At 41.3% G+C, this 23890-nt stretch overlaps 4 protein-coding genes and 1 long non-coding RNA gene across 12 annotated transcripts in view; 3 read left to right on the top strand and 2 right to left on the bottom strand.

Moving 5' to 3' along the window:
- Positions 1 to 11490, top strand: part of LOC118412069 (DNA polymerase theta-like) — a gene marked incomplete in the record, with an annotated part of 21754 nt that extends 10264 nt beyond the window's left edge. Inside the window, 15 exon segments of the mRNA XM_035814690.1 lie at positions 3 to 1480; positions 1483 to 3322; positions 3703 to 3846; positions 4225 to 4376; positions 5078 to 5255; positions 5413 to 5569; positions 6039 to 6222; positions 7092 to 7337; positions 7509 to 7616; positions 8020 to 8200; positions 8565 to 8749; positions 9029 to 9140; positions 9512 to 9670; positions 10160 to 10270; positions 10401 to 11490. Coding sequence (XP_035670583.1) covers positions 3 to 1480; positions 1483 to 3322; positions 3703 to 3846; positions 4225 to 4376; positions 5078 to 5255; positions 5413 to 5569; positions 6039 to 6222; positions 7092 to 7337; positions 7509 to 7616; positions 8020 to 8200; positions 8565 to 8749; positions 9029 to 9140; positions 9512 to 9670; positions 10160 to 10270; positions 10401 to 10633 — 5468 coding nt within the window.
- Positions 11491 to 11647: 157 nt separating this feature from the next.
- LOC118412068 (ankyrin repeat, bromo and BTB domain-containing protein DDB_G0293800-like) lies at positions 11648 to 15997 on the top strand. 2 transcript variants are annotated; one of them, XM_035814688.1, is made up of 8 exons: positions 11648 to 12101; positions 12524 to 12590; positions 13223 to 13309; positions 13489 to 13593; positions 13892 to 13993; positions 14431 to 14529; positions 14838 to 14942; positions 15259 to 15997. In XM_035814688.1, exons 2-8 carry the CDS (start codon positions 12558 to 12560, stop codon positions 15370 to 15372), a joined length of 645 nt encoding a protein of 214 aa, XP_035670581.1. In that variant the 5' UTR covers positions 11648 to 12101; positions 12524 to 12557; the 3' UTR covers positions 15373 to 15997. The 2 variants fall into 2 exon arrangements, with proteins under 2 accessions (XP_035670581.1, XP_035670582.1); XM_035814689.1 differs by lacking the exon at positions 11648 to 12101 and adding an exon at positions 12254 to 12356.
- LOC118412070 lies at positions 13330 to 14540 on the bottom strand. The gene is made up of 3 exons (XR_004830717.1): positions 14406 to 14540; positions 13798 to 13951; positions 13330 to 13581 (listed from the first exon to the last, which is right to left on the bottom strand). It is a non-coding gene; the product is annotated as an uncharacterized LOC118412070 (long non-coding RNA).
- Positions 15998 to 16167: 170 nt separating the features above from the next.
- Positions 16168 to 19043, bottom strand: LOC118412064 (coiled-coil domain-containing protein 61-like). Of its 2 annotated transcripts, none has more exons than XM_035814668.1 (2): positions 18979 to 19043; positions 16168 to 18772 (listed from the first exon to the last, which is right to left on the bottom strand). In XM_035814668.1, the coding sequence occupies exon 2, from the start codon at positions 18736 to 18738 to the stop codon at positions 17113 to 17115; it is 1626 nt and encodes a 541-aa protein (XP_035670561.1). In that variant the 5' UTR covers positions 18739 to 18772; positions 18979 to 19043; the 3' UTR covers positions 16168 to 17112. The 2 variants fall into 2 exon arrangements, with proteins under 2 accessions (XP_035670561.1, XP_035670560.1); XM_035814667.1 differs by having other exon boundaries at positions 18953 to 19036.
- Positions 19044 to 19241: 198 nt separating this feature from the next.
- The window catches only part of LOC118412067 (phenazine biosynthesis-like domain-containing protein), an 8534-nt gene continuing 3885 nt past the window's right edge, over positions 19242 to 23890 (top strand). The window contains exons 1-9 of one of the 6 annotated variants that reach the window (XM_035814687.1): positions 19242 to 19373; positions 19784 to 19883; positions 20710 to 20808; positions 21179 to 21288; positions 21433 to 21462; positions 21643 to 21731; positions 22078 to 22169; positions 22470 to 22547; positions 23029 to 23525. In XM_035814687.1, the coding sequence (XP_035670580.1) occupies positions 19269 to 19373; positions 19784 to 19883; positions 20710 to 20808; positions 21179 to 21288; positions 21433 to 21462; positions 21643 to 21731; positions 22078 to 22169; positions 22470 to 22547; positions 23029 to 23141 (816 nt within the window). In that variant the 5' untranslated portion in view covers positions 19242 to 19268 and the 3' untranslated portion in view covers positions 23142 to 23525. Of the gene's footprint in view, positions 19374 to 19783; positions 19884 to 20709; positions 20809 to 21178; positions 21289 to 21432; positions 21463 to 21642; positions 21732 to 21772; positions 21865 to 22048; positions 22170 to 22382; positions 22548 to 23028; positions 23527 to 23890 lie in introns of those variants that run through there. The other 5 variants (XM_035814680.1, XM_035814686.1, XM_035814679.1 and 2 more) reach the window with 5 other exon arrangements.

The following is a 23890-nucleotide window of genomic DNA, read 5'->3' on the forward strand; positions in this document are numbered from 1 at the left end:
ACATTCACAAAGAAACTCAGGTATGACACCACAGCCACCTATTTCTTCAGAGAAAGACAAGGACATCTTACAAACAAACCCAAGTGTGAAACCACAGCAGAAGACTGAGCAGACCAAAGATGACAGTGTCACAATTCTTCCAAAGAAACAAGGAAATAAGGTTTCTGTTGTTGATTTCTCTGGATCAGCAGATAAGCAGCCAACAGGTATTGGGAGTGGAAGACCAATATTGCAGTCTGAGAGGGCTGGTGAGCATGTTGTCCAGAAGGGTGATACCTCCAAGGTTGCTCCTGTCACAGAAACCAAGCAAGTTACAGTAGACAAACAAGTTGGCAAAGTACAGGAATCCTCAGGATGTTCAAGCCTCTTGGAGGACAAAATTGATTCAGTAGCAGCAAAAAGACTAAAGGCCAAGAAAAACACTTTGTGCAGACCACCAGTTGTGCCAGAAAATACAGCAAGTGTTGTTGGAGTTGAGAACATTGCAGACGTACAGGAAAGAACTGGTTGGAAAAAGTCTTCACCTAAAACAGTGGAAAAAGCAGGAAGCTTACAGACAAGACATATAGAATCAGACCAAGTAGAGCAAAATTTTGAAGGCAGTGACCCTCCAAAAGCTGCAGAAGATGAAGACTGGGCCCACAGTGAGGATATGTATGGAGATGATGGTTTTGTTGCTGGTCAAAAAGAGGAACATAAAGAGGAAGTGCCTGTGGCAATGGTGAGTCAGAATGGCACTGGTAGTTTGATATGTCCGAGTTCTCTTCACACAGACAAGCCTGCCATGCAGACATTAGGCAAACATGGGAGAATCGTGGAAGCTCAAGTCATTGTTCACAGAGAAGATGTGTTGTCACAACAGATCATTTCATCATCAGAGGTGAATACACAATCTGGTCCTCCTGACAAGTCCAAGCACAAACTAGCAACATCATGTCTAAGAGCTGCTTCCTCCAAACATTTGCAGGCTGCAGTCGGCACTATTAGCCACAACACCCCACCAAAAGTTCAGTGCTCAACAAAACCACCAAAAGAAAGCACCCCCGAGCTGTACACCATCCCTGATGGCTTTGATGACACTTTCACACTTGACACTCAGACTGAGCTTCTCGTGGAAAACCTGTCTCCAAACAAAGGTCCAGGCCGCAATGAGTCAATAATTCCACAACAGGGGAGAAGTACACCTCCTGGTGATGGTCCAAACAAAGACATGGAGGAAAATGATGCCGGACAACAGAACCACATCTCAAACAGCCCAAGTTACTCCCCACTCTCCAACTACCGTGGAACCCCAATGATTGAACGCACCACACCTGCACAGCCATCTTCAGCCTTGAGCTTTGGTTCGGTAGACTCTCAGTTGGACAAGTTCATGTGCGACTTTGTCACCCAACAAGATGTGTCGCTCACACAGCTTCTCCTCACCTCCAGGTCAAAAGGTCACTTCAAACAGACCAGCTTGGTGCAAATTCTTTAAAAGGAGGTCCTCACAGTGATGTCATAAGTTCTCCAAAGGACAGTGTAGAACAATGCCCTTACCAGTCTCAAGAGCTGTTTGAATCAGAGCCATCCCCCACAAACAGCAACTCTTCAAAAGCATTTTTGAGCCAAGACTGTGAATTATTCAATGATTCTGGAGAGTTTGTTCCTGCCAGTGACTTTGACAGAGCAGGGTTTGTGAGCCAGGTGGATGTATTTGACAGTAGTCAGCAATCATTGCAGGCATTGGGAAAGTTGAAAGAACTAAAAAATGTTAAGACTGTACTTGGTGGTACATATGCTTCCAAAAGTTCAGGTCATAAGGCAAAGCATGTCCAACCAGAAAGCGGCTTAAGTAAGCAGGAGTTTCCGCCAAAACAGGACATAACTGCCACACAGGCAAAAGCAAATATAGTACAGGGACATGGTCAATATGACTACAGGTTTCTGGAAGAAGACTTGGCCTTGGCACTAGACATGAGTGAATCCTTTGGCTCTGTGTCTCCAAAAGAAAATCAGACAAAAGGAAGCAATGCCTTGGGAGAAAGTTTTTCTGCTTCTTGTATCAATGCTAGGAGTGTAAAAGTGATAGGCCATGGGCATAAGAGAGGCTCAAGTGCTGAGGATGACATATCAAGAAGTGCTCAAGGGATGGTGCAAGATGCTGACAGAAAAGCACAAAACCAGAGAGAAAAGAACAACCTCTCTTTTAATGATGACTTAGACTTAGCTTTGTGTTTGAGTGAGTCCTTTTCAACATCTGACGAGCCTGTTGAAAACTGCAGCAAAGGGAAGTTACAGCAATATGGTCATCACTCAGATGGGCCCATTGCTGACTGTGAGAAAGATGAGGCTGTTTCATCTTCCTCTGTTTTAGGTAGATATGACAGCTGCAACAGAGAGATAGGCAATGCAGATAATAGGCTGCAGCATGGAAACAAGTCTGGTAAAACAGAGACAGTATATACTGGACTGTTGGGAGACAGAGGTCAAAACCAGGAGAGAAAAGATCTGCAAAATCCATGTGATCTCAGTCCTGGTACAGCATCTTTCTTGAACTCCTTGATTTCTTCCACTAAGAAAGGGAAAACTCATCAACATCAAGGGGTGAGCAGGAATAAGACTTTGTCTGAAAGGAAGGTTACAGAGAAAGATCACAAACAGCCCAGAAGGAAAAGGAGAAGCAATGAGATGAGTGAAGACAGCAATGATAATGGGAACGTCACACCCCCAAAACGTTCTAAGCACAGAGGAAAGCCATGTCAAGAGCATGATCAAGAAAAGAGAGTTAAATCAAAGATGCTTGAGACAACACCAGAAAAGCAAAAAGAGGAAAGGCCAAACAGTGTAAATGAATGTGTCCCACCCACCCCTCCTAAAGAAAGTAAGGCCAACACACCAAGGACATGGTACACTCCTAACAGGTACACACTTAGGGCCAGAACCCCTGCCCGCTCTTCCAATGCCACTCCACGTGCACAGTCAAAAACAAGTCAAAAGACAGGCTGTAGGGCTAGTAGTTCATCATCCATGGAAAAAACTGGTACACCTAGCAGACATACATACAAGGAGCAGCCTAAGGAAGTAGAAAACCTCACCACAGGCAGCGATGTCTCCTTCAGTCCCAGCAGTTCATGCACCTTAGACCCAGACTTCCTCCCTCCCAGCATGCCCTCCTCTGGGTCTTTCTGTGTGATTGATGTAGCAGCAAACAAAGACCTGTTTGAGACATTTGTGGCTGAGTGGAAGACAAAGACAAACTATGCCATTGCAGTGGCATGTGAGGCATTTCCTTCACAGCTCGCCCAACCTGGAGTCGGAATTGGGGCCAAATTTAATAAGGGTATGTACAAGTAGATCTATTATGGCTTTTTGCCTTATTTCTGATTTTGATGATAATGAGAAGATACCACTCATCACATGTTCTTTTCTACAACCTATGTTCTATTTTGTATTTTTAATGATAGCAAAGGTGTTGTCTACAAACTTCAGTAATCTACTGCTCTGTTATTACTATATGACCACACAGCAAAATTGAACACTTTGACAGGCATTTTTACTCTTCTGTGGTGTTCTGGTAAAATCTAGCCTGGTATCAAAATCTTTTGACAAAGAGACTTGGCAGCTATAATATGTTTGGATACAGCTTAGTAAAATCTGTACAATCCCTGTGTTTAAGAACATCTTTCATGCATAATATTATTATTAACAAATTGACTTTAGGTACAAATCTAAGCAACAAGCAGCCAGAGACTGAAGTGGATGGTATCCCACTGGAGTCAGAAGGAGTAGTGATAGTTGGGGTAGGTGTGTGCTGGGGAGAGAAGGATGCCTACTACATCTCTCTACAAAAACATACAGGGCAAGGTAATACCTCTGTTCTATCTTGTACATTTGATTACAATAAACCAAACTACAGTATTATCAGTCATGTGTAAACACTCTAAGTTATTTTTTAAATATTGCAGAAAAACATTTGAAAATGAAAGCGTTTTTAAAACATACTGAAAGCATATACAAATGTATAATAAATCAAATCAAAGCATATTTTGTGACATATATTGTCAACAATGTCGATCTTTTTGTTGTCTATTGTGTGGAACTTTTTTCATGATTGACAGTTCAAAACAGACAATATACTAGTACCAGACTTGGTAGGTATGTTTCTTTTCATGTTACTATATTTCAAATCTATTGGAGTGGATTAAGGCATTGACCTTAGATGGACACAATGTCTACATCTAGAAGCATTATCTTCTGACACAGATGAAGATACAACTGACGAGATGATCCCTCCCCCTCTGGATGACCGTCTGCCGGTGGAAGAACGCCTTCACAACATCAAGTCAGTCTTGGAGAAGGGAGTGAAGTCAAGGAGTCGCAACAAGATAACTAAGGTACAAAAATATTGTCATCAAATAGCCGTGTGGCTAGGCTAGTGGATATGAGACCAAGAGGTCACAGGCTCAAAACCTAGCATTCCTGGCTAATCTTTATGCCCTTGGGAAAGGCACCTAAAAGGACTTTCCTGGCTCTTTACAGGTGTAAAATGTGTACATGACTTCTGTTGAGAGGGAAAAAGGCAGTGGAAGGATAGGGATGGGCTCTGCCTTTCAATACTGAGCCCTAGACATGGGATACCAACTCAATACCCCTATGGTTTCAAAAAGACTATTGGACTACCTTTACCTTTAAATATCATCTAATTTGTAGTGTAACCTTCGTAAGGTTGATTTTACCAGCCCATGAAGGTGAATTGCATGAAACAATCATCATCATGATGACATTTCCCTGAGAAGTAAACTAGTACTGTCCATGGTGCTGCTTTTTAGGCTGTAGTGCATGTTGATGGTAATGTAAAAGCTAGTGGTGGAATGGTCCAACTAAAGGATTGAGAGCTTGAGTCCAGTTGTTATTTGAAAAATCAGGATAAAAAATTATTTATGATAAGGTTTTCACTTGTACACTGAACCTGTATATATATATTAACATAGGGAGTATCGTTCTTGTCACAGCCAACAGAAAATTAGCTTTCCCATCAGCTAAGCTGGAGTGAGGTACATGCACTATTCCATTTAAGGATGTTTGTTCTTCCCAGGTTTTGTTTGACCTGAAACCCCAATACAAAGCCTTAACACTGGGATGTGGCATCACTATGAATGGAGATTTCGAAGACCCAAAAGTGGCTGATTGGTTGTTGGACCCGGGTGCAAAGGTCAAGAGCTTCCATGGAACAGTGCAGCGGTTCACACCTCAAGAATCGTACTTGCTACAAGGTGAGATTACACCCAATTCTATACTTGGATACTATAGTAGTCTGTTAAACCTCACTGTGTCCTGTATACTATGTACCCCTAGCCTATTTCTTAGCTGCCTGGTTGGTTTGTTTAATATCTTGTTATGAACAAGCCATGGATCATGTGTTGTTTTCAGGACTGGGAGGGTGTTTTGGTGTGGGAAGCCTGGCCATGACAGTACAGAACTCAGGGTCAGGCCGGATGAGGGCAGCGCTGGAATGTGTTTTGACCTTCCACTTGATGGAGGAACTGGACAAGCTGCTGGAGGCACAGGGGCTCAGCACAGCATTCAGGTCAGGAATGGGCAATTTTGAATCTATACAAAATGTGTGCAATGGTGCTGAATATTGTCAGGACACACCAAAGATAGATATCTTTGAACAACACTAAGTATGGAAGTTGAATATGAAGGCCCTAGATGCAACAAATCATTTGGAACCAGTTGTTACTTAATGGTAGGAAAGTTGCTATATGACACAGACTACAAGACAGTTATCAATGTCTACCAAAGACCAGTATAGATGCAGTTACAGATGGTAAGGCAATACAGCAATACAGTTACAGTATCTGTACAATATCTGTACATGCACTGCACGAAATCCAATATTCCAGCATACATGTACCTTAATGCATGCATAAAGATTGTATTTTTTTAATCAAAGATGATTGTATAATTAAGGTCAGTGTGGCTTTTGTGCAATGATGTATGCTGCTTCACCACATATCTCCATCTCAGTCCATGTCTATGTATGTAACCCACAGGGATGTGGAGATGCCATCTCTGGTGACCCTGGCCCGTATGGAGCTGAATGGGGCAGGCTTCAGCCCAGTGGAGTGTGAGACCCAGTGTCAGATCATGCAGGCCAAACTCAGGATGTTGGAGGAGCAAGCCTACCAGCTGGCTGGGCACACATTTGCACTGACTAGTCCTGATGACATCGCACAGGTATATGTTACACCTTCACACTGACTAGTCCTGATGATATGGCACAGGTATATGTTACACCTTCACACTGACTAGTCCTGATGATATGGCACAGGTATATGTTACACCTTCACACTGACTAGTCCTGATGATATGGCACAGGTATGCATGTATGTTACACCTTCACACTGACTAGTCCTGATGATATGTCACAGGTATGCATGTATGTTACACCTTCACACTGACTAGTCCTGATGATATGTCACAGGTATGCATGTATGTTACACCTTCACACTGACTAGTCCTGATGATATGTCACAGGTATGCATGTATGTTACACCTTCACACTGACTAGTCCTGATGATATGGCACAGGTATGCATGTATGTTACACCTTCACACTGACATGTCATGACTTCACACTGACTAGTCCTGATGATATGCCACAGGTATATGTCAAACCTTCACAATGATTTGTCAAAACTTCATACTGACTTGTCACAACTTCACAATGATTAGTTCTGATGATATGGCACAGTCACATGTTACACCTTCACACTGACATGGTACACCTTCACTCTGACATGTTACACCTTTGTAATTATGATATCACACAATGTGTCATACCTATGCTTTCAGTGATGTCGCATTGGTGTACGGTCTATACATGTTACCAATGACTTGTCTTCTGATGTTCACATGAACACATATTTCACCTTCCCTAGTCATACAAATATCCATCAGTCTTGATGTATCTCAATATTTTTCCACTCATGAATTCCAACACCTCTACTCTGGAAGCCATGTACATCTCTTTTATATTAAGTCTACACTAAATTTGCTGTTGACAAATTAGACATAAGCTAATAATACTGAACATGTTTTATCTAGGTTCTGTTCCTGGAACTGAAGCTGCCAGCCAATGGAGACCCTTCCTCCACAACAAACCCCCAGCCCAGGAAGACCCTGGGCACCGCCCGCCCTGCCCGGGGCTGCAAACCCCTGAAACATCTCAGCACGTCTAAGGATGTTCTGGAGAAGCTGAAGAAGTTTCACGCTCTCCCTGGGGTGATTCTGGAGTGGAGGCGCATCTCCAACTCACTCACTAAAGTGGTCTTCCCTCTGCAGAAGGAGAAAGTGAGATATTGTACATTAACTTGTCAGAAAATATTGCAATGTAACTCTATTACGTAATTATTAGATGGCATGTTGATCATAAAAAGTATTATGATTTTTGTGTTGCACGCTTCTCGAGTTTGTTGCTGGGGCTTTCATACATCAAGTGTGCTAACTGCTGTCTTTATATAGGTGTACAACCCCAGGCTGAACATGGACAGGATCTATGGCATCTGTGACCTTCACACGGCCACAGGCAGGGTGACCTTCCACGACCCAAACCTGCAGAACATTCCAAAGGTGCTGTCTTTTACATGCCATGAATATTGCTTCTTGGTAGAAGTAGTAGTGCAAGGATCCACAAGTGTCTGGTCTGATAGCATTTTATATGTCACAAAAAAGATAGAAGTATTATCTTACTGCAAAATATAGATCAAGACGTAGTTACCTTTATTACGCTTTAAGCAGTATTCTTAAACCTGTTTCCTGCTGTTGATGAATTCTTTGCACCAAATTTTTAATGGCTACAGCATATGTCAAAAGAGAGAGGATCCCCAGGATTCATGAAGGACTGAATAATCCTGCAGACCCATTAATGAACATGTACATGAATTTATTGAATTTCACCTTGTACCAGTATTTTCCATCAAGTGTACTAGGATGATGCATGTCTTCTAATCCAGCTGTCTCTTTTCTGCCATAGGACTTTGAGATAGAGATGCCCACCATCATTGGGGATAGTCCACCCCCTGGGTGTGGGGAAACAGTGTCCAAGAGGAAAGGGAGAAAAGTTGTGAGGAGAACAGATGGAAGGAGAGTTGAGTCAGACGGAGCTGGCCAGGCTTTCTCTGTCAGCCTGAGACATGCCTTCATCCCCTTCCAAGGTATGTGTGTGAGGGAAATAACTATCAGTATTCCACTCACATCTGGAAGGGCTCCTACTCCTTTTTGGTGTGTAGTGGGTCCTTTTATCTGCTTAAAGAGTGGCTCTCCTCAAATGCAGGACCTATCCGAGGGACATTCCTAACCACAGGTACTCATTTTTTTCACCTGAGTGAAGTGAGGTGAGTCATGTGAGGAGTGCCTTTCTCAGCTGCGCAGTGTAAAAGGGCATGTCTGGAGATGCAAAACCAGGACCTCTAGGGTCTAGGCCAAACACCCTACCATTGTGACATGAGTGACAACCACTGCTTACTTAGTTTTACTAAAATGAACTATTTTGTTCTCTCCTGTTGTTTTGATGAACAGGAGGGGTGCTACTTGCTGCAGACTACTCTCAGTTAGAGCTGAGGATCATAGCTCACCTATCCCAGGATTCCAAGCTGACCCATGTTCTGAACAGTGGACAAGACGTCTTCAAGGCCATTGCCAGTCAGTGGAAGGGCGTGGCCATGGAGGATGTCAGTGATAAGCTCCGACAACAAGCCAAACAGGTTGGAATTACAGAGCTAACTACGTGTGCTAGCAGTAGTAGAGTATCATCTTACTCAATCATCTTGTTCACAAATGTATTCCAAAATGTAAAATTCCAAAAATAATTAATGAAGTGCCCGTTTCTGATAGTTTTCTATATTTAGTTGCTGCTTAACAGTATGAAGTAATGACAAACATATTCCTCAGCCAACCAAAGTATCATTTCAAAAACGTTTGACTGCAGCGCATTATGTCAACCTTCATCCATTCTCACTGGTTTTTGTCCCCATATTGTGCAGCTGTGTTATGGCATGATCTATGGGATTGGAGCCAAGGCTCTGGGAGAACAGCTGGGAGTGGATGAGGAGGAGGGAGCCTGCTTCATAGAGACTTTCAAGTCCAAGTACACAGGTAGGTTCAGGAACTAAAATAAAACACTTAGCCTGATTAAATCCACTAGCCCCCATTTGAAGGGAGGGGCTCCAGTCATAGCATCAGACGTCAGATCTAGAGTTTGCGCTACTCAGACTATCTAGAACTTACTACAGAATGGATGGCTATGACAGACAATGTGTAAGTCAGCATCAAAGGTGAGGACCGGAGGATATCCAAAATGTCTGAGGTGGAGTTAGATTTACAGGGCTCAGGTGGGACAGGTTTTCAATAGACAAAGATTGTTCATTCTAAGATGAATGTGTTCACAGACTGATAAGACAGATAATGTGTCTGCTATGATCAATCCACTTCAGTTATATAAACATGTTCCTATATTGACTGGCTAGGGATGCGGCGGTACCTACACACCACGGTGGACCAGTGTAAGAAGGACGGTTTTGTTCAGACGATGGCAGGACGCAGGCGCTACCTCCCAGGCATCACCGAGGGGAACCATCATGTCCGCTGCCATGCAGAGAGGCAGGCGGTCAACACTACAGTACAAGGTGAACAGGACTCACAACTTACCGCATTTTCTTGACTTAAGTACATACTCTTTAAAATTTTCAAAATCCGAAAGGTGCTGAGAGCTGTTGCCAAATGAAAGTTGCATTGTGTACTTGGAAAAAGAAAAAAAAACACCATGAATTTAAATTTATCTGATTCAAAATGTGTTCAAGGTCAGTGGAGAAGGGGTTTGTGCTTCATTTCAATTTTTCCATTTTACATTTCAGCCCTACTAATTTGCCTGTCCCTAATCAAATTGAAAAATGTGTCACTAGGATCTTTAATTTTTGCTGCCTTTTTTTGCACACAACTGAGAAAAATGATACTGTCACAACACAAACAGCTCAAGGGAGGATATACGTACAAGAAATTTTGAAAATCTGAATTTGGCTTCATAGATCTTGCTGTGGAATTTGGCTTCATACAAAAAAAATGTAGATCTTGCTGTGGTCTTATTGTAAATTTTCTTCCATGAATGTTTTCCCCAGGTTCTGCTGCTGATCTTGTGAAGAAAGCCATGGTATCGATTGACCAGAAGCTGCAAAAAGTGTTTCCTGCCACCAGGAGGAGCCACAGACAGGGTGAAAGCACTGCTACTGGTGGGTTTAAGTTTCAAACACTCATTTTCTTGCTACTGTTTTGTATTCTATCAAAAATTCAGAAATTCTGTAATGTAATTAAATAGTAAATATCTCACAACAGTGATTTGATCATTTTCCTTAAATGCAGACACACAAAAGAGAAGTCGGAGGTCCCAACAGCCGTCCTCACCCCCTAGAGGAGCCTACCTAATCCTGCAGCTTCATGATGAGCTGATCTATGAAGTTTGGAGGGAGGATGTACAACAGGTGGCACAGATTGTGAAACATGAGATGGAGAATGCTGTGAAGCTCTCTGTAGTCTTACCAGTCAAGGTCAAGGTGGGGCCGACATGGGGCCGACTGGAAACATTGGACATTTGAAAGATGAGATGAACCTGATGAACATTTAACTTACAGTAATTTACAAAATGTCATTGTAACAGTGTTGTAAATTCTTTAGGCAAGTTAAAGCAAGCGACTTACTGTTGTAGGACTTCAAACATAGTTTAGAATGTGTACAATGTTTGCTGCTATAATGTATTAAATGTGTCTTTTAAAACTAGGATAACAATTGAAGGAAATACATTCTACTTGTATATCAAGTATTCCAGATTAAACCAAATGTCATTTGATAACTTAAGGCTTGTTGTCTATTGAAAAAGAATTACCCGTGTTCTTTAAATACTGTTGCAACATGTTTGAACACAACAAGCAAAAAGTTACTTGACTGTTATTGAAAAGATGTAGGTGCTGTTTATAGATGACTTTTCAAATGTGCAAAATGTGTAGATCTTCCAAAAACTAGTCATTCAGTATTTTAAAAATGTTATTTAAACAGAGCTGGACTTTCAGTGTTTTATACACATTTATTCAATTTTAGATGCTGCCTAAAATTCATCTTATATCAAGAATGACATGTTCTGGCCAGTTGCAGGATATTTTTCAATATACAGAGTGATATACAATGTAAATATGTTCTATAACATCCATAATATGCCAATTATATGTAGACACCTGAATGAATTTTTACAGTTTGATCTAAATTGGTCGGAGCGAGCAGAATTTGGTAACAAAGCAAATATGTTTTCTATCTTTTCTAGTGCTACCAGGCAGTATTCAATGCATGACTTTAAAAACAGGTCAATTTTTCAGAAAGAAAGAAAGAATGAATGAATTGCATGGATTCTGATTGATAATTGTGTCCATATTGTGAATAAACAGATTTTCTAAGTTAAGGCAGATTTTTTGTCATCATCTTTTTTGTGCTGAAATTTGTTTGTCTGTAGACTAGTGTAGTTGTGAGTAATCTGTGTAGCAATGTTGGTTTGACAAAGCCTTCAGCAGTGCTGATGTGATTTAGGCTGGGTACCATCTTCTGTAGTAGCCACTGGCTCGATCTTTTTGCTTGCTAACCACCAAGCAGAAATATTGAGCAAGCAGTTACAATTGAGGGTGGTATCCAGGCTTATTGTAGTGAACTAAGTTTGAACTATCCATTTTGGGATACCAGTGTCCAAAACTAGAATCCTGTGACTTGGATGTTTACATGCAAAGTACATTGAAGTGCAGAAACTGTCCTATATCCTCTGATGCCTATAATGTTGGCAGATGCCATGGCTATGGTATAACAAAGGTTAAATGAAGCTAGTTACATGTACAAACTGTAGGTTAGGTATGACGTAATGCAACATTCATATTGCCCTAAGGGAGAAGCTACGTATACTTCACACCCAGTCATTGTTATAATGAAACCTTGTGGTGACCCTATGTAGTAGAGCCAGTTTTAATAGTCAGTCCAAGGCCAGATGATCTGCAGCTAAAGCCACAGGACTCTTACTATTTCACCCAGGTGAGTGTTTTAACTATCATAATTGGTATCAAAGATTTACCTGTAGCTTAAAGTTCTCCATTAAATACTGGAATTTCTACCTTTTCATGCGTGAAAAATAGAACAAAGCCTCTTGACTTAGGCTAAATAGTACATAGCTTTGTGATTGTGCACTCAACCTTTTAGGTATGTCAGAATATGCAGGTGTGGTAGAATCAACCGCCATGAAAGTAATCCATGTGGCAGTCCCTTGACTGGAAGTGGATAGATGTTATGGTACATATGTTTAAACCTTGGAGAAACTGAGCACTGCGTGACTGTACAACATTGGCATGTGGTTAGGTTTCTTGCAAATATTTTTGCTAATGCTAAATTAGTTGGAAGTGCTAAAATCCCTTAGCGTTTTTGCCAGATTTTGACATCAGATTCTCTTTTTTTTACAGATCTGTAGATTGAGAATTCAGGTTGTAATTACAGATGGGTGAGAAAACGGATGATGAGCCTTTCCTGGTAGGTTTTACTTAAACCATCTTGTAGGCATTTTATGAAAATGTAGTCAGACTAACCCAATTAAGATACATGTCACATTCTGCATTCTGGCAATCACCACAGTCACACAACAGCGTTTGTTTGCATTTATATGCTGTGCATGATTATCTGTATGAGAACTACAAGACTGTATGTCGCTTAACTTTTACAGCCTTGATAACATTCTAGAAGAAAGTGCACTTTTGTTGTCATAACAAGACCAGGTGTCCTAATTCATAATTGGAATACCCCCAGGACATGAGATAAGTAATAGTTATTAAGAGCTTTGTTTCTGTACAGTAGTATGCTGGATGCCAGAGTTGTGAAACTTTATTCCAATATATAATGTTTATGTCTTATATTGACCTTCTAAAACAGCAGTGTATTTGTGTTTGAGATACACTTAATTTGGCAGTGAGGTCACACGAGAGGTCAGGGAACATGCAAATCACCATAAAGGTTTATATAATTATAGGTCTCTGTATCTGTATCTATATCTATACAGCAGGAATAACCGGCCTTCGCCGTAACACACCAGCTAATCAGATGTCAATCTTCTGACATATAGTCTGGTTTGTCGTGAGTTACAATTAATGTACTATCTTTGCTGACAGCGACTGTGGGACGCAGCCTTCGACGATGATGAAATGAAGGCATCCATGTTGTTAGCCATGGGAGAGGATGTTAACCAACAGGATCCAGTATGTACAACTTTGCAACATGGTATATTCACAAGGTAGCATCATGTGGTTTTCCATGAATGGTACATCATAACTTTTGAGTGTTCAACTGTTACAAGTTCAAAGTGAAATAAATATTTAAAAAAAGCAAAATGATTCAACACTTTTGATTCTTATATCTGCTTGGCTTGAACCCCTAGGACACAGGGTCCACCCCTCTGTACATTGCTGCCCAGTGTGGCAATGTCAAGGTCATCAATGTGCTGATCAATGATGGCGGTGCAGATGTCAACCTAGCAAAAAAGGTAACATAACCAACTGAGTTGATGATATATTTTTACTGCAGAGTCAGTTGGTTTGTGGACTAGATAACTTAGGAGGGACTGGAGATAAGTGTTGAAGTATATTTCATTAGATATGAATGATAAAGTAACAGAGATTGCTTGGATAATATATGGATAAGTATGACAGTCTGAGATGAATGAGAAAAGCATGTTTGTAATTCTTACTTTGTGTGAGTCTTTAAAAAATGTAGGCCTGCACTGTAACTCTCTGCATAGTAACCTCTGCAGAAGGTGACAGTATTTTGCATCCCTGTTCCAGGACGGAGCCACACCCCTCTGTGCTGCCTCCCAGTATGGAAAGATCGATGCAGCCCTGGCCCTTATAGAAGCAGGAGCAGAGACAGAGATTCCAAGAGATGGAGTGAGAATTCTATTGGTTGATTGTAGCTTTCTTGCCACCGGCAACAATCTTATGAACGTATACCTCTGTTGGTTACATCATTGGAAATCTCAGGCAAGATGTATGGTTTAAGATTTTTTTTCAGATTCTTGTCCTGAACAATTCAGGAGTCGACAGCCCCTCACTGGACACATTCATGAGCAAGCTGTCTTCCCAGACAGTAGATCCAGAAACTTTTGGATGTGTGCTCAATTAAGTTAGATTTGTCTTTCAAGTGCTGCAATTTACTTCAGACTTTTACAAAGGTTTGAAACTCCTTCATGTAAAGATGTAAGCTATTTGCCATCCACTGCACCTCTTGGAAACAAATAAACAGGCTGAAGCCATATTATACACTAAATGCTAGTTGATTAGGATCACCACCAGTGATTACAGTGTGGTCTGTTGCCTGCTTCCAGGATGTTGCCCCTCCCCTCCACATAGCCGTGGTCAAGAACAACCTGGAGATGGCCGTGACCTTGGTGGAGGCTGGCGTTAACATCAATCAAAGGTGGAAGGTAAGTGCAGCCTGGCCACCTATATTTCAACAGTTAACCTGCCACCGTATGAAACTCTGGAAAGTAGACTGAAAGAACAGATAAAGACATAGGCATCTAAGATTTGAATTGAAGTGGACATGTACTATAATGTCTAGGCCATGAACATAGATTAGAGACTACCATAGATTTCTTTTTAATTACTCATTGGCACCATTTGTCAAGGTAATGTCAACTGTGCATTTAAACATCAAGCAATTTTTCTTACTCTCAAATTTGTCTTCCATATAGATGTTACGGTTACTGTTTGCCTGCCTTTCTCTCTCCAGGAAGGTGTCACACCCTTGTTTGTAGCAGCCAAATTTGGCTATGCTGAAATGGTCCGGCTGCTCATCAAGCTGGGAGCAAACATCAATGCAGCATCCAAGAAAGAGGTCAGAACACTGGTTTGTGCAAACTGCATGGTTTAAGCCTTTAACTACTGATTTCTTTTTATGTACATACAAAAGCTTATTTAGGCTTAAAACACCAAAGGACGTTCTATCTTAGATCAATGCTGGGAACTTCCTAAAAATTCTATCAACATGTATAAGCTTTTTGGTATGCACTTTAAAGTTCAAGAGGTATTAGATTTTTCAAATTATTGCAATAAATGTATCTTAGTTCCACTTCAAAACAGTTGATGTTTATTTCATGCACAGAATCTGTCACATGCCATAACCCTAAATGATAAATCCCTGTCTCTCTCAGGGTGGTGCCACACCCATCTGTGCAGCTGCCCAGTTTGGCCAGGACATGGTGGTTAACATCCTGGAGAAGGCTGGAGCGGACAGGCGGCCGGCCGAGAAACTGGGCTTCCTGTAGCGGCAGTTAGACTCAGAACTATAGTTATATCTGGCTATACCAGTACATGGAGACCATTTTCTTCATGCTGGCTGATATGAGGGCTATTTTTGTCATGTTCCACTTATCTCTTAGATGCAAGAGTAGTCTGGTAAACAAAATTTTATCCCCAAGAAGCTAAAAGGTTTAGTTATCCAGACAAAAAGTTGGTGGTGACAAGCAGAACTGTTGTTTTTTATGTGCCGCTGTCAGATGATCTCTAATTAAGGTTATGAGATGTAATTATTTTGAAAAGTGAGACCTTTGTTGAAAAGCATCAACTCTGGTTATTAGTATGTTAAGCAGTCAACTTAAATTTGCTGGGCATTGTTGTCGAACCAAGCAGGAAATAGTTTCATCCTTTCTATTGTGGAAACTGAGAGGTAGTAAAGGTCAAACTCCTGCAATGCACTTGCCTTGGATGACTTTTACTTACACTTTAATTATATAAAGACACTGAAATTGAATACTAGAACTTGGGAAAAGTAATGCTTGAAGGGCTCTATCTGAAGCAAAGTATGTTCTAGCTAAGTCCTGACTACAGGTCGAGAGACTGATAAAGCTGTTAAATGGTTATAGACGTATTGTAATTCATTAATGATTTATTAAAAAATATGCCCATACAGTAGCTTGCCTCTTTCCCTGCACTGCTACTTGTTGCCAGTCTAAGAACAAGATGTTGCGGTGTAGATGAGAAGTGAAAACAGAATAAAGATATCTGGCTATGTAACGAACAGGGGTTCTCTCATTGGATATCATCTCTGTAGAACTGGAAAAATATAATAATCCACAATTTAATCAAACAAATTCAATTTCATTAGCAACAGATATACATATACATCACTACAGTGCTGATCATGACAGAAAATTTTCAGATACATTTTTGTACTTATACAACAAGTTATACACTCAACATCCTTCCTAACAGATAACAACTGTTTGAGAAAACAAGGCTTATAATTACAATGCAATCTCTAACAATCCTTTCATTTTGTTTGCCAAACTGACTTCCTTGAAAAAATGTCTCCCTTCCTCTGTCTGGGAGCCAATAAAATCTTTAGGTACACATTTTCTGGTTTGCAAGACCTGCTTTCTTGCTCTTGTGACTGCACAATGATTGGCATCAGACGTTATATTTGGTATTTACAATAAATTGACTTCACACCTATTATGAAATTACATTACTAGTAGCTACATAATCTATAATGTTATCTATTACATAAAAGACCACTCTTCTCATATATGAGTGGATAGTTATTGAACAAAAAAATCATGACTATCTTTATTGAACACTTAAAAGTTTGTAGAGTTCCACCATAAGCTGACAAGGGGTAAATGTACATGAAACCAGCATGCTTATTTAAATGGTGGACCATTCACTATTTTGTCGCAGTCAAAGATTTAGTTTCATAGTCAAAAGCATACAAGACTGTCAACAAACAACATTTCATTGTTGGTTATAGGTGTCAACAAGAATCTGTTATTCATCAGCAGTACAAACAATACGTGCTATGGGTAAGACAGTTTGCTAAGATGCAGGCTTTTCCAAACTCAGTCACACAAGAACAGACAAGTACTTTCTGCATCTAAAAGCACAGTTGTCTTGCAATGTGTTCAATATATAGTCATGTACAGCCAGCCAAGCTACTTCAGATCTGCATGTAATGCACCCCAAAAGGTACTGTGTAGCCAGGCTACTTTAGATCTCTATTCACTGCACTCCTAGTAGTCCTGTGTAGCCAGACTACTCTGCATGTACTGCTGAAGAGCACTCAATCGGGCGTCGATTTCTGCCATTTCTGCAGACCGGTCATGGTAGCCACCACTGCTGACCTTCTGAACCCCTGCTGACCTCTTCCTGCGGGTAGATGTAGTGGCTGGGGTACTGGACAATCTCTTCCGGCTGTCAGGCCCCTCTGGTGTAGTCCATAGGTAAGAACTACTCGGTGGTTTGCGCTTCTTCAGAACTCCCTTCAACCTGCTTCTTGAAGGTTCATCGTTGTCTGACAGCACCCCTACATCAGAAATGGACCCTGCTGATGACCTCCGGGTTCTGTTCCTGCCCACACTACCTGTACTGCCCACTGAGGATGATCGATTCCGCTCCCTCATAGGAGGGCGTTGTCTGGACCTGGTTCTCCCTCTCTCAGCAGGTGTGCCTCCTGTTCTCACCATGGACCTTGTTTCCCTTTTCCTTTTTTCTGCAGATTGTTGTTTCTTTAAGTTCTGTCTTTTCACGTATGCAGTGGGGTCAAACCTGGGTTTGCTGCCGATTGGTGATGGCGTTTTGATGTCAGAGTAGGACCGATAAGTCCTCTCTCTGGAACTGGAGCGGGACCTGAGACCTGGTCCACTACGGTCTCGGGATAATGACCGCTCTCGGGATAACGGCCTGTCTCGAAGTCTATCTCGTGAGCGGGAATTGGGTGCTTGCCCACTGCGGTCGCGAGATAATGATCGGTCTCGGAATCTGTCCCGTGAGGTGGACCGTTCCCGCGGCCCTCTCTTGTAAACCGCCAGCTCATTGGTGAGGCTCTTGACGCGTACTCTGAGGTTCCTCTCTGTTGCTCGGAGCTCCTCAAGCTCTTCCTGCAGCTCCTTGTAGGCCTGTGATTTCTTGTTGGCTGAACGCTGGTGTCGGGATCTCTCCTTCAGCAGCTCCTGCTCCAGGTTCTTTACAACCTGTTTAAGGACCCGGATCTCCTTTGCAGGGTTGCCCTTGGCAGTAGAGTCCACATCCCGTCTGAACTGCAAAAAGTCCTGCTCAATCTGCTCTTTTTCCTTGAGCAAGGTGCTGTAAGCCTTACGCAGTTTCCTGAACTCACTGCCCTTATGATCTTGGTTTCCCTGTGTAGTCAGCCTACTGATTTGGTCGTTTAGTCTCCGGATGGTTTCTTGAAGTACAGCAGGATCAGGTTTTCCCACATAAGGAAGTGGTAGAGGGTAGTGGATTCTGTCAAACTCCACTGTATATGTAAGGATGAGATATCTCTTGGTGGTGAGTACCCCGACATGACTAGCAGGCAACGGTTTGGTGCCCACAAAACCTTTCTTTCCTCGCAGGGTTTCCAGGTCTGTGTAGGTCAGCAGGTCAAGTGTCACACTATCACAGGTCTGTGTGAGGGCTGATTCCAACATGTTGACAAAAATGGGGAATGACTTGTAGTTGCCTGTCTTATGTGTCAAGTCCTCTAAGTAAGAACTGCTGAAGGTCCCAGCCCACTGGTCAGCGGTCAGTTTGTCCTGTACCTCCACGGCCAGCTGGTCACCTCCCGTCACGTTCATGGTCACGGTGAACTCCGCCCCACGAAACGAGTAAGTCGCCACCATACTGGTCTCCTCACCCATGGTAAATTTGTCCGGAATGCAACGTTACTCAATCCTGTGAATTTGGTGAAAGTGTTGAGTTGGTAAACAACACAATCTTATTGTCTTCACGCAAATACCTTCTCAGTGAGAGATACCCAGTGCCCTTAATCATTGCTCGTTACCTCAAAAACATTTTGTTACGTTGATCCGTTACTAATTATTAACACACAGTGTTTATATCGGTTGAAGTTACCTTTAGTAAAGAAAGATAGTTCAAACCTGCCGCTCGTCAACCGTCGCCATGTTTGAATGCCTTTACACACGGACTGTTCCACATAAACAACGATGGGGGGAAGTGACAATGTTGAGGTCGCAAATAAAGGTATAAAAAATTATATAAAAAGTTAAAATGCTTAAGATTAAGATAGAATAGAAATTTAGATGGACTAGATCTTTAATTTCACATTGGTTCTATATAGATTTTCTAGGACAAACCATACGTAGAAACCCCCCGATAGTTTATTGGAATAAGTTTATGGAATATCGGTAGGTCAGAGTTCAAATTGAAGATGGCTGACCCCGACGTGAAAAAGTTACCCATCTTTCAAGTCGACGCTTTTACAGACAAACCATTCGCTGGAAACCCGGCAGCAGTTTGTCTGTTAGAAGATATGGTAGGTGTTTCTTCTGGAGAATCTTTATTCGCCGCATCAACAGCAACATTTTGTTTTAAAACACAATTTAACCTCCCCTCCCTATAACATGCCATAATTCAAGTTTCATACTTCGTGAATTTTTGAAATTTAGGAGTTTGAAATGTAAATCTAGAGAGATTATTTTTAGTAAATACCTGATACCTAATAATACTTAATGATTTCTATGTGAGTTACACTTCGCTACCTGTGCTGTCACAGTACTTTTTCTTCCCCCATTGGCCCCACTCCAGCCCCAAAAAAGTAGCTGTAGCTCATGATCAATAACGGAACATCGCCTGATTCTGTTTGGGGCAAAAATAACCACCCATTTCATTTTTTGTTTTCCTCATCTATTGCATATTGTTACTAAGATGTGCCTTTTTCAACAGGATTTGACAGAAGAACACCAACAAAAGATTGCAGCAGAAATGAACCTGTCTGAGACAGCATATCTCCGCAAACTGAACCCTGGTGACGACTTTTCATCAAGTGAGAATACTTGGCAATACACATGGCTACTACTGTAAATAAGTTTGCGGGGATTTAATTTCACAGTAGCAGGAAAAAGTACTTTTCACGATGGTTCTAAGTTCGCGGCAACACCATACACTGTAGTCCCTTACTGCCATGGAAAAATGTTTGCGGCAGTTATAGATTCACGGTGAAGGGGGCCACCGCGAAAACCATGAACATTAAACCACCGCAAAAGTTTCTGCATTTACAGTAGCTTGTTAAGATGATAATATTACTAAGATGCTTGGATGTGGTCACCATCCATTTCAACAAGATTCCAATCAATTTCCATCCACCCTTGGCCCCTGTTATTAAATCCCCCAAAAGGGTTACAAGCTTACTGTAAATTATACAAAGCAGCTACAAAAGCAGATATAAGCTGTGAATAAAAAATAAAAATGTCGGAAACAGATTCTAATATCAGAGAGTGCCAAAGTCTACTTCAAAGTCAAAGAAGAAGATGTGAGAGAACAAAAATGAAAGATGCACTGTTTAATGTATACCAAAATCAATGTGTTCGGTTATTTGTTCAAACTTCTTTGACTTTGACTTTGACTTAGATTTCATAATGAAGGCTCCCAGTTCTCCCAGACTCTGGGTTCCCAGAGAATGTCATAGATATAATAGAATCAACATGACTTGATTATTAAAGATATGTCACACTTTTACAATTTGTTAAATCCATGAAGAAAGCTGCCCATTTGGTTATGGTATAAATAGAGTTGAGCATGGTTGGAAGTTGTTTTCAGACAGTTATGCAGGGCAGTTACATGTTCATGTTATCTACATTGCTGTATTGTAGGTTCCAAGTTTGGTCTCAGATGGTTCACTCCCACCAATGAAGTTGCTCTGTGTGGACATGCGACCCTGGCCTCTGCAGCTACTCTGTTCTACATGATGAGTAAGTAAAATTCTGTATGTCACAGTGTTTCCCTCTCTCAACACAATGATGACAGAAACATGTCAAGTATCTGGAGGCTGAGGAATGCATGTGTAATAGACAAAACCTTGCTCTCAATCACAATAAGTATACTATTGCATTTCAATGTTTATTCACCAAACCTGATGCTATATTATAGTTTTGTTATTACAGTAGTATCATAGTGAATAAAAGTTTCACTAAGGTAGAGTAAGAAGATAAACTTTTCTCCTCTGAGTCTGAAGTTCTGGTGGTAGCATGCTAGTGACTTTGTTGTCATGAGGATTCAGAGCAGGGATAAAGTTAACTACATTTTGCTTTGGTCACGTTCAGCTTCAAACTCTCCCTTCAGAAAACCCCAGTTCCCAGCTGACGTTCCAGACCCTGAGTGGAGACCTGTTTGCCAGGAGGGAGGGAGATTTCATCTCACTGGACCTGCCTGAAAATAAGTCACAGCCTCAGGTGCAAACATACACACTGAATGTTTTATTTTGGCATTGATAATGTTCATTTGATTCATTGTTTAATATCACTAACTTCATCGCTGCTGACAAAATAACAAGTAACTGTGGACTAAAATGTGTCTGTTTTTATTTTTGCATCCAGGACAAAGAAACATATTCCCAGTTGCTTCAGGTAGGTCCTGTACTTGAAGTAGACTGTACACTTTGTCATGTTGTATAGATAGTATGTGTCTGGCCAAAAGCACTTTCCAGTGTTTGCATCCTTGCTTCTATAGTATCATTTATGTGAGTTTTACTATATGTACAACATGTATATAAAGAAATAAGTGCACATTCTTCTTCTGTCCTAAAGATAGTGGTGGGGGACCTTCCTGTACAAGACCTTTTTGTGTCTCACACAGCCAAAAAGCTGGTAGTCAGGCTTCAAGATGGTACAACAAGGTCAGTAATGCCATGCGCCTATGTTGCACATGTTCTTGTAGGCACTTGTTGGCATGACCCCTATCAGAGACTTCCAGTACTGCAGGTCTGTAGGAGGGGATCTCCTGGTGAGGCTTACAGATGATGCCACCAGGTCCGTGTAATGAACATCACTGAAATCTTGCCTATCAACAAGTATTCAAATGTATATTGTAAGAAAACTGTTGCTTCACTAACTTAGTTGCAAGGGAAGTGTATACATTGAAAGTACTGATAAGACAAACCAATTAAAGAAAACATGCAATAGATGGTTGACAAGTTTGACTATTTTCCTGTAGATTGAGTACAGTATTCTGAATTCCTGCAGACAGACCTTGGAAAGTCTGAGGCCTGATACGGCGTCCATGTTAGCAGCCCACACTCAAGACATCATCAGAGGTGTCATTGTGACTGTCAAAGGTAACTATCTTAGATATCCGATCTTTGAATATATGTTTGGAGATCTGGATTACCCAATACTACAGTTCATGAAATACTTTTAACATGTAGTTTTGCATGCTTTATAGTCAAAAGTGTTTTTGTCCTGCTAGTACCAGTATGTTTTCACACATTAGATCAGACTCTGATATCAGTTTGCGTCTCTAACTAGACTTAATTTTTGTATCTCCTCAGGAAGTCTAGAGAATGGTTGTGTGGATAATCACGGAGAAATGTGCGATTTCATCTCTCGTTATTTTGCGCCTTGGAATGGCATTCCAGAAGACCCAGTAACAGGGTCAGCTCATACTGTCCTGGCCAGCTACTGGGCTAAGGAGCTGGGGAAAACAGAATTCTATGGTAAGATGTTTATATAGCCCTGTCCCTGTCACATTGTGTACAATTTGCTGTATACCAGTAAATAGATAAAGCCAATAGAAAAGTCAAAGTCAAACAGCAAGTGAAGATAATAACCTTTGTCTGTTACTAATATCTTTGATTGCCATACAACAAAGTTTGTTCTGCATAACTGCCTTAAGGTGTAACACACCAGTTCTTTAAAATTTTATAAGTATGTATAAGTTGTGTAAGGTTTGATTCATTCCCACTGGGATTGACCCCTACTCTTTTTGATAAGCGAGATAGATTCTAATCAAATGTGACCTCCAGATTTACTTCCCATTCTAGAGGACATCCCTTATATACCAAAGCTGGGCACTCATACGTGTTAAGTGCCTTTCCCAAGAGCACAACATGAGGGCCTGTTAGGAAATTGGAAGCCAGAACCTTAAGATTCTAAATCAGCAACACTAACAGCTTGTTTTGTCTGTCTGTCTGTTAGCTCGTCAGTGTTCTGCCAGGGGAGGGGACTTGAAGGTGAGACTGAGAGAAGACGGGAGAGTGGATGTTGCAGGGAAGGCTACTGTTGTCTTACAGGGCATGATCAGGATATAACAGTGCTGGATTGCTTTACTACTGGGTATGTCTTAGATATTTTGCAATGTATTTTTTGTGTTAGACATAGATATTCATTGAAATAGATATTCATATTCATATATTCATAAAACACCAATTCATTGAAGTGACAAATAAAGATTATGTTTACAAACCGATATAGGTTTATTGCTAGTGAAAACTTTGGTGTAGTTAAAACTAATAAACACTGCCCATAGATGAAACTAGTTTTGATATTGTAAATATCAATACATGTAATGTATGAAATTATGTGATCTCATCAGCTAGAGATGAATGTACACTTATTAAAGAAATAAAATTTTATGTGGCCTCTATCTGTATTGGTTCTTGCATTAGGCCATGTTGATTTAATTATATGGGTGACATCCGTGTACGCATCAACTCTGTGGGACCGCGTGGCACGATCGGGAGCGCGTTGGTCTCAGGCCCGAGAGGTCCCGGGTTCAAATCCGCTTGCCGTGTCACCGATCTTGTGCCCTTGGGAAAGGCACTTTACACGACTTTCCTCACCTAACTCAGGTGTAAATGAGTACATAGCTGCGGCTAGTGGCAGTGACAGGCCTTTGTGGTGGTGCCAGGCCATAGGGGCATGTTCGGGCATGACGCACCCGCCATGACACACGAGTCAGGGGTAGGAGGAACCCCTTGCATCCTTGGTCGGAAGTCCTCCTAGGAGATGGAAACTCCGAACAACAAAGCCAACGGTATGGTGGCTTTGAAAAGGCGTC

Source organism: Branchiostoma floridae, chromosome 3, assembly GCF_000003815.2.
Source record: "Branchiostoma floridae strain S238N-H82 chromosome 3, Bfl_VNyyK, whole genome shotgun sequence".
NCBI classification, from domain to species: Eukaryota; Metazoa; Chordata; class Leptocardii; order Amphioxiformes; family Branchiostomatidae; genus Branchiostoma; species Branchiostoma floridae.

Excerpts from the sequence above, each read along its gene's own strand:
- LOC118412064 (XM_035814668.1), bottom strand. The coding sequence starts at position 18,738 with ATGGGTGAGGAGACCAGTATGGTGGCGACTTACTCGTTTCGTGGGGCG.
- LOC118412068 (XM_035814688.1), top strand. The coding sequence starts at position 12,558 with ATGGGTGAGAAAACGGATGATGAGCCTTTCCTG. Across the intron at positions 13,594-13,891 it reads ATGTCAACCTAGCAAAAAAG|GACGGAGCCACACCCCTCTG; the intron begins GTAACATAACCA and ends TCCCTGTTCCAG. Across the intron at positions 14,943-15,258 it reads ATGCAGCATCCAAGAAAGAG|GGTGGTGCCACACCCATCTG; the intron begins GTCAGAACACTG and ends TGTCTCTCTCAG.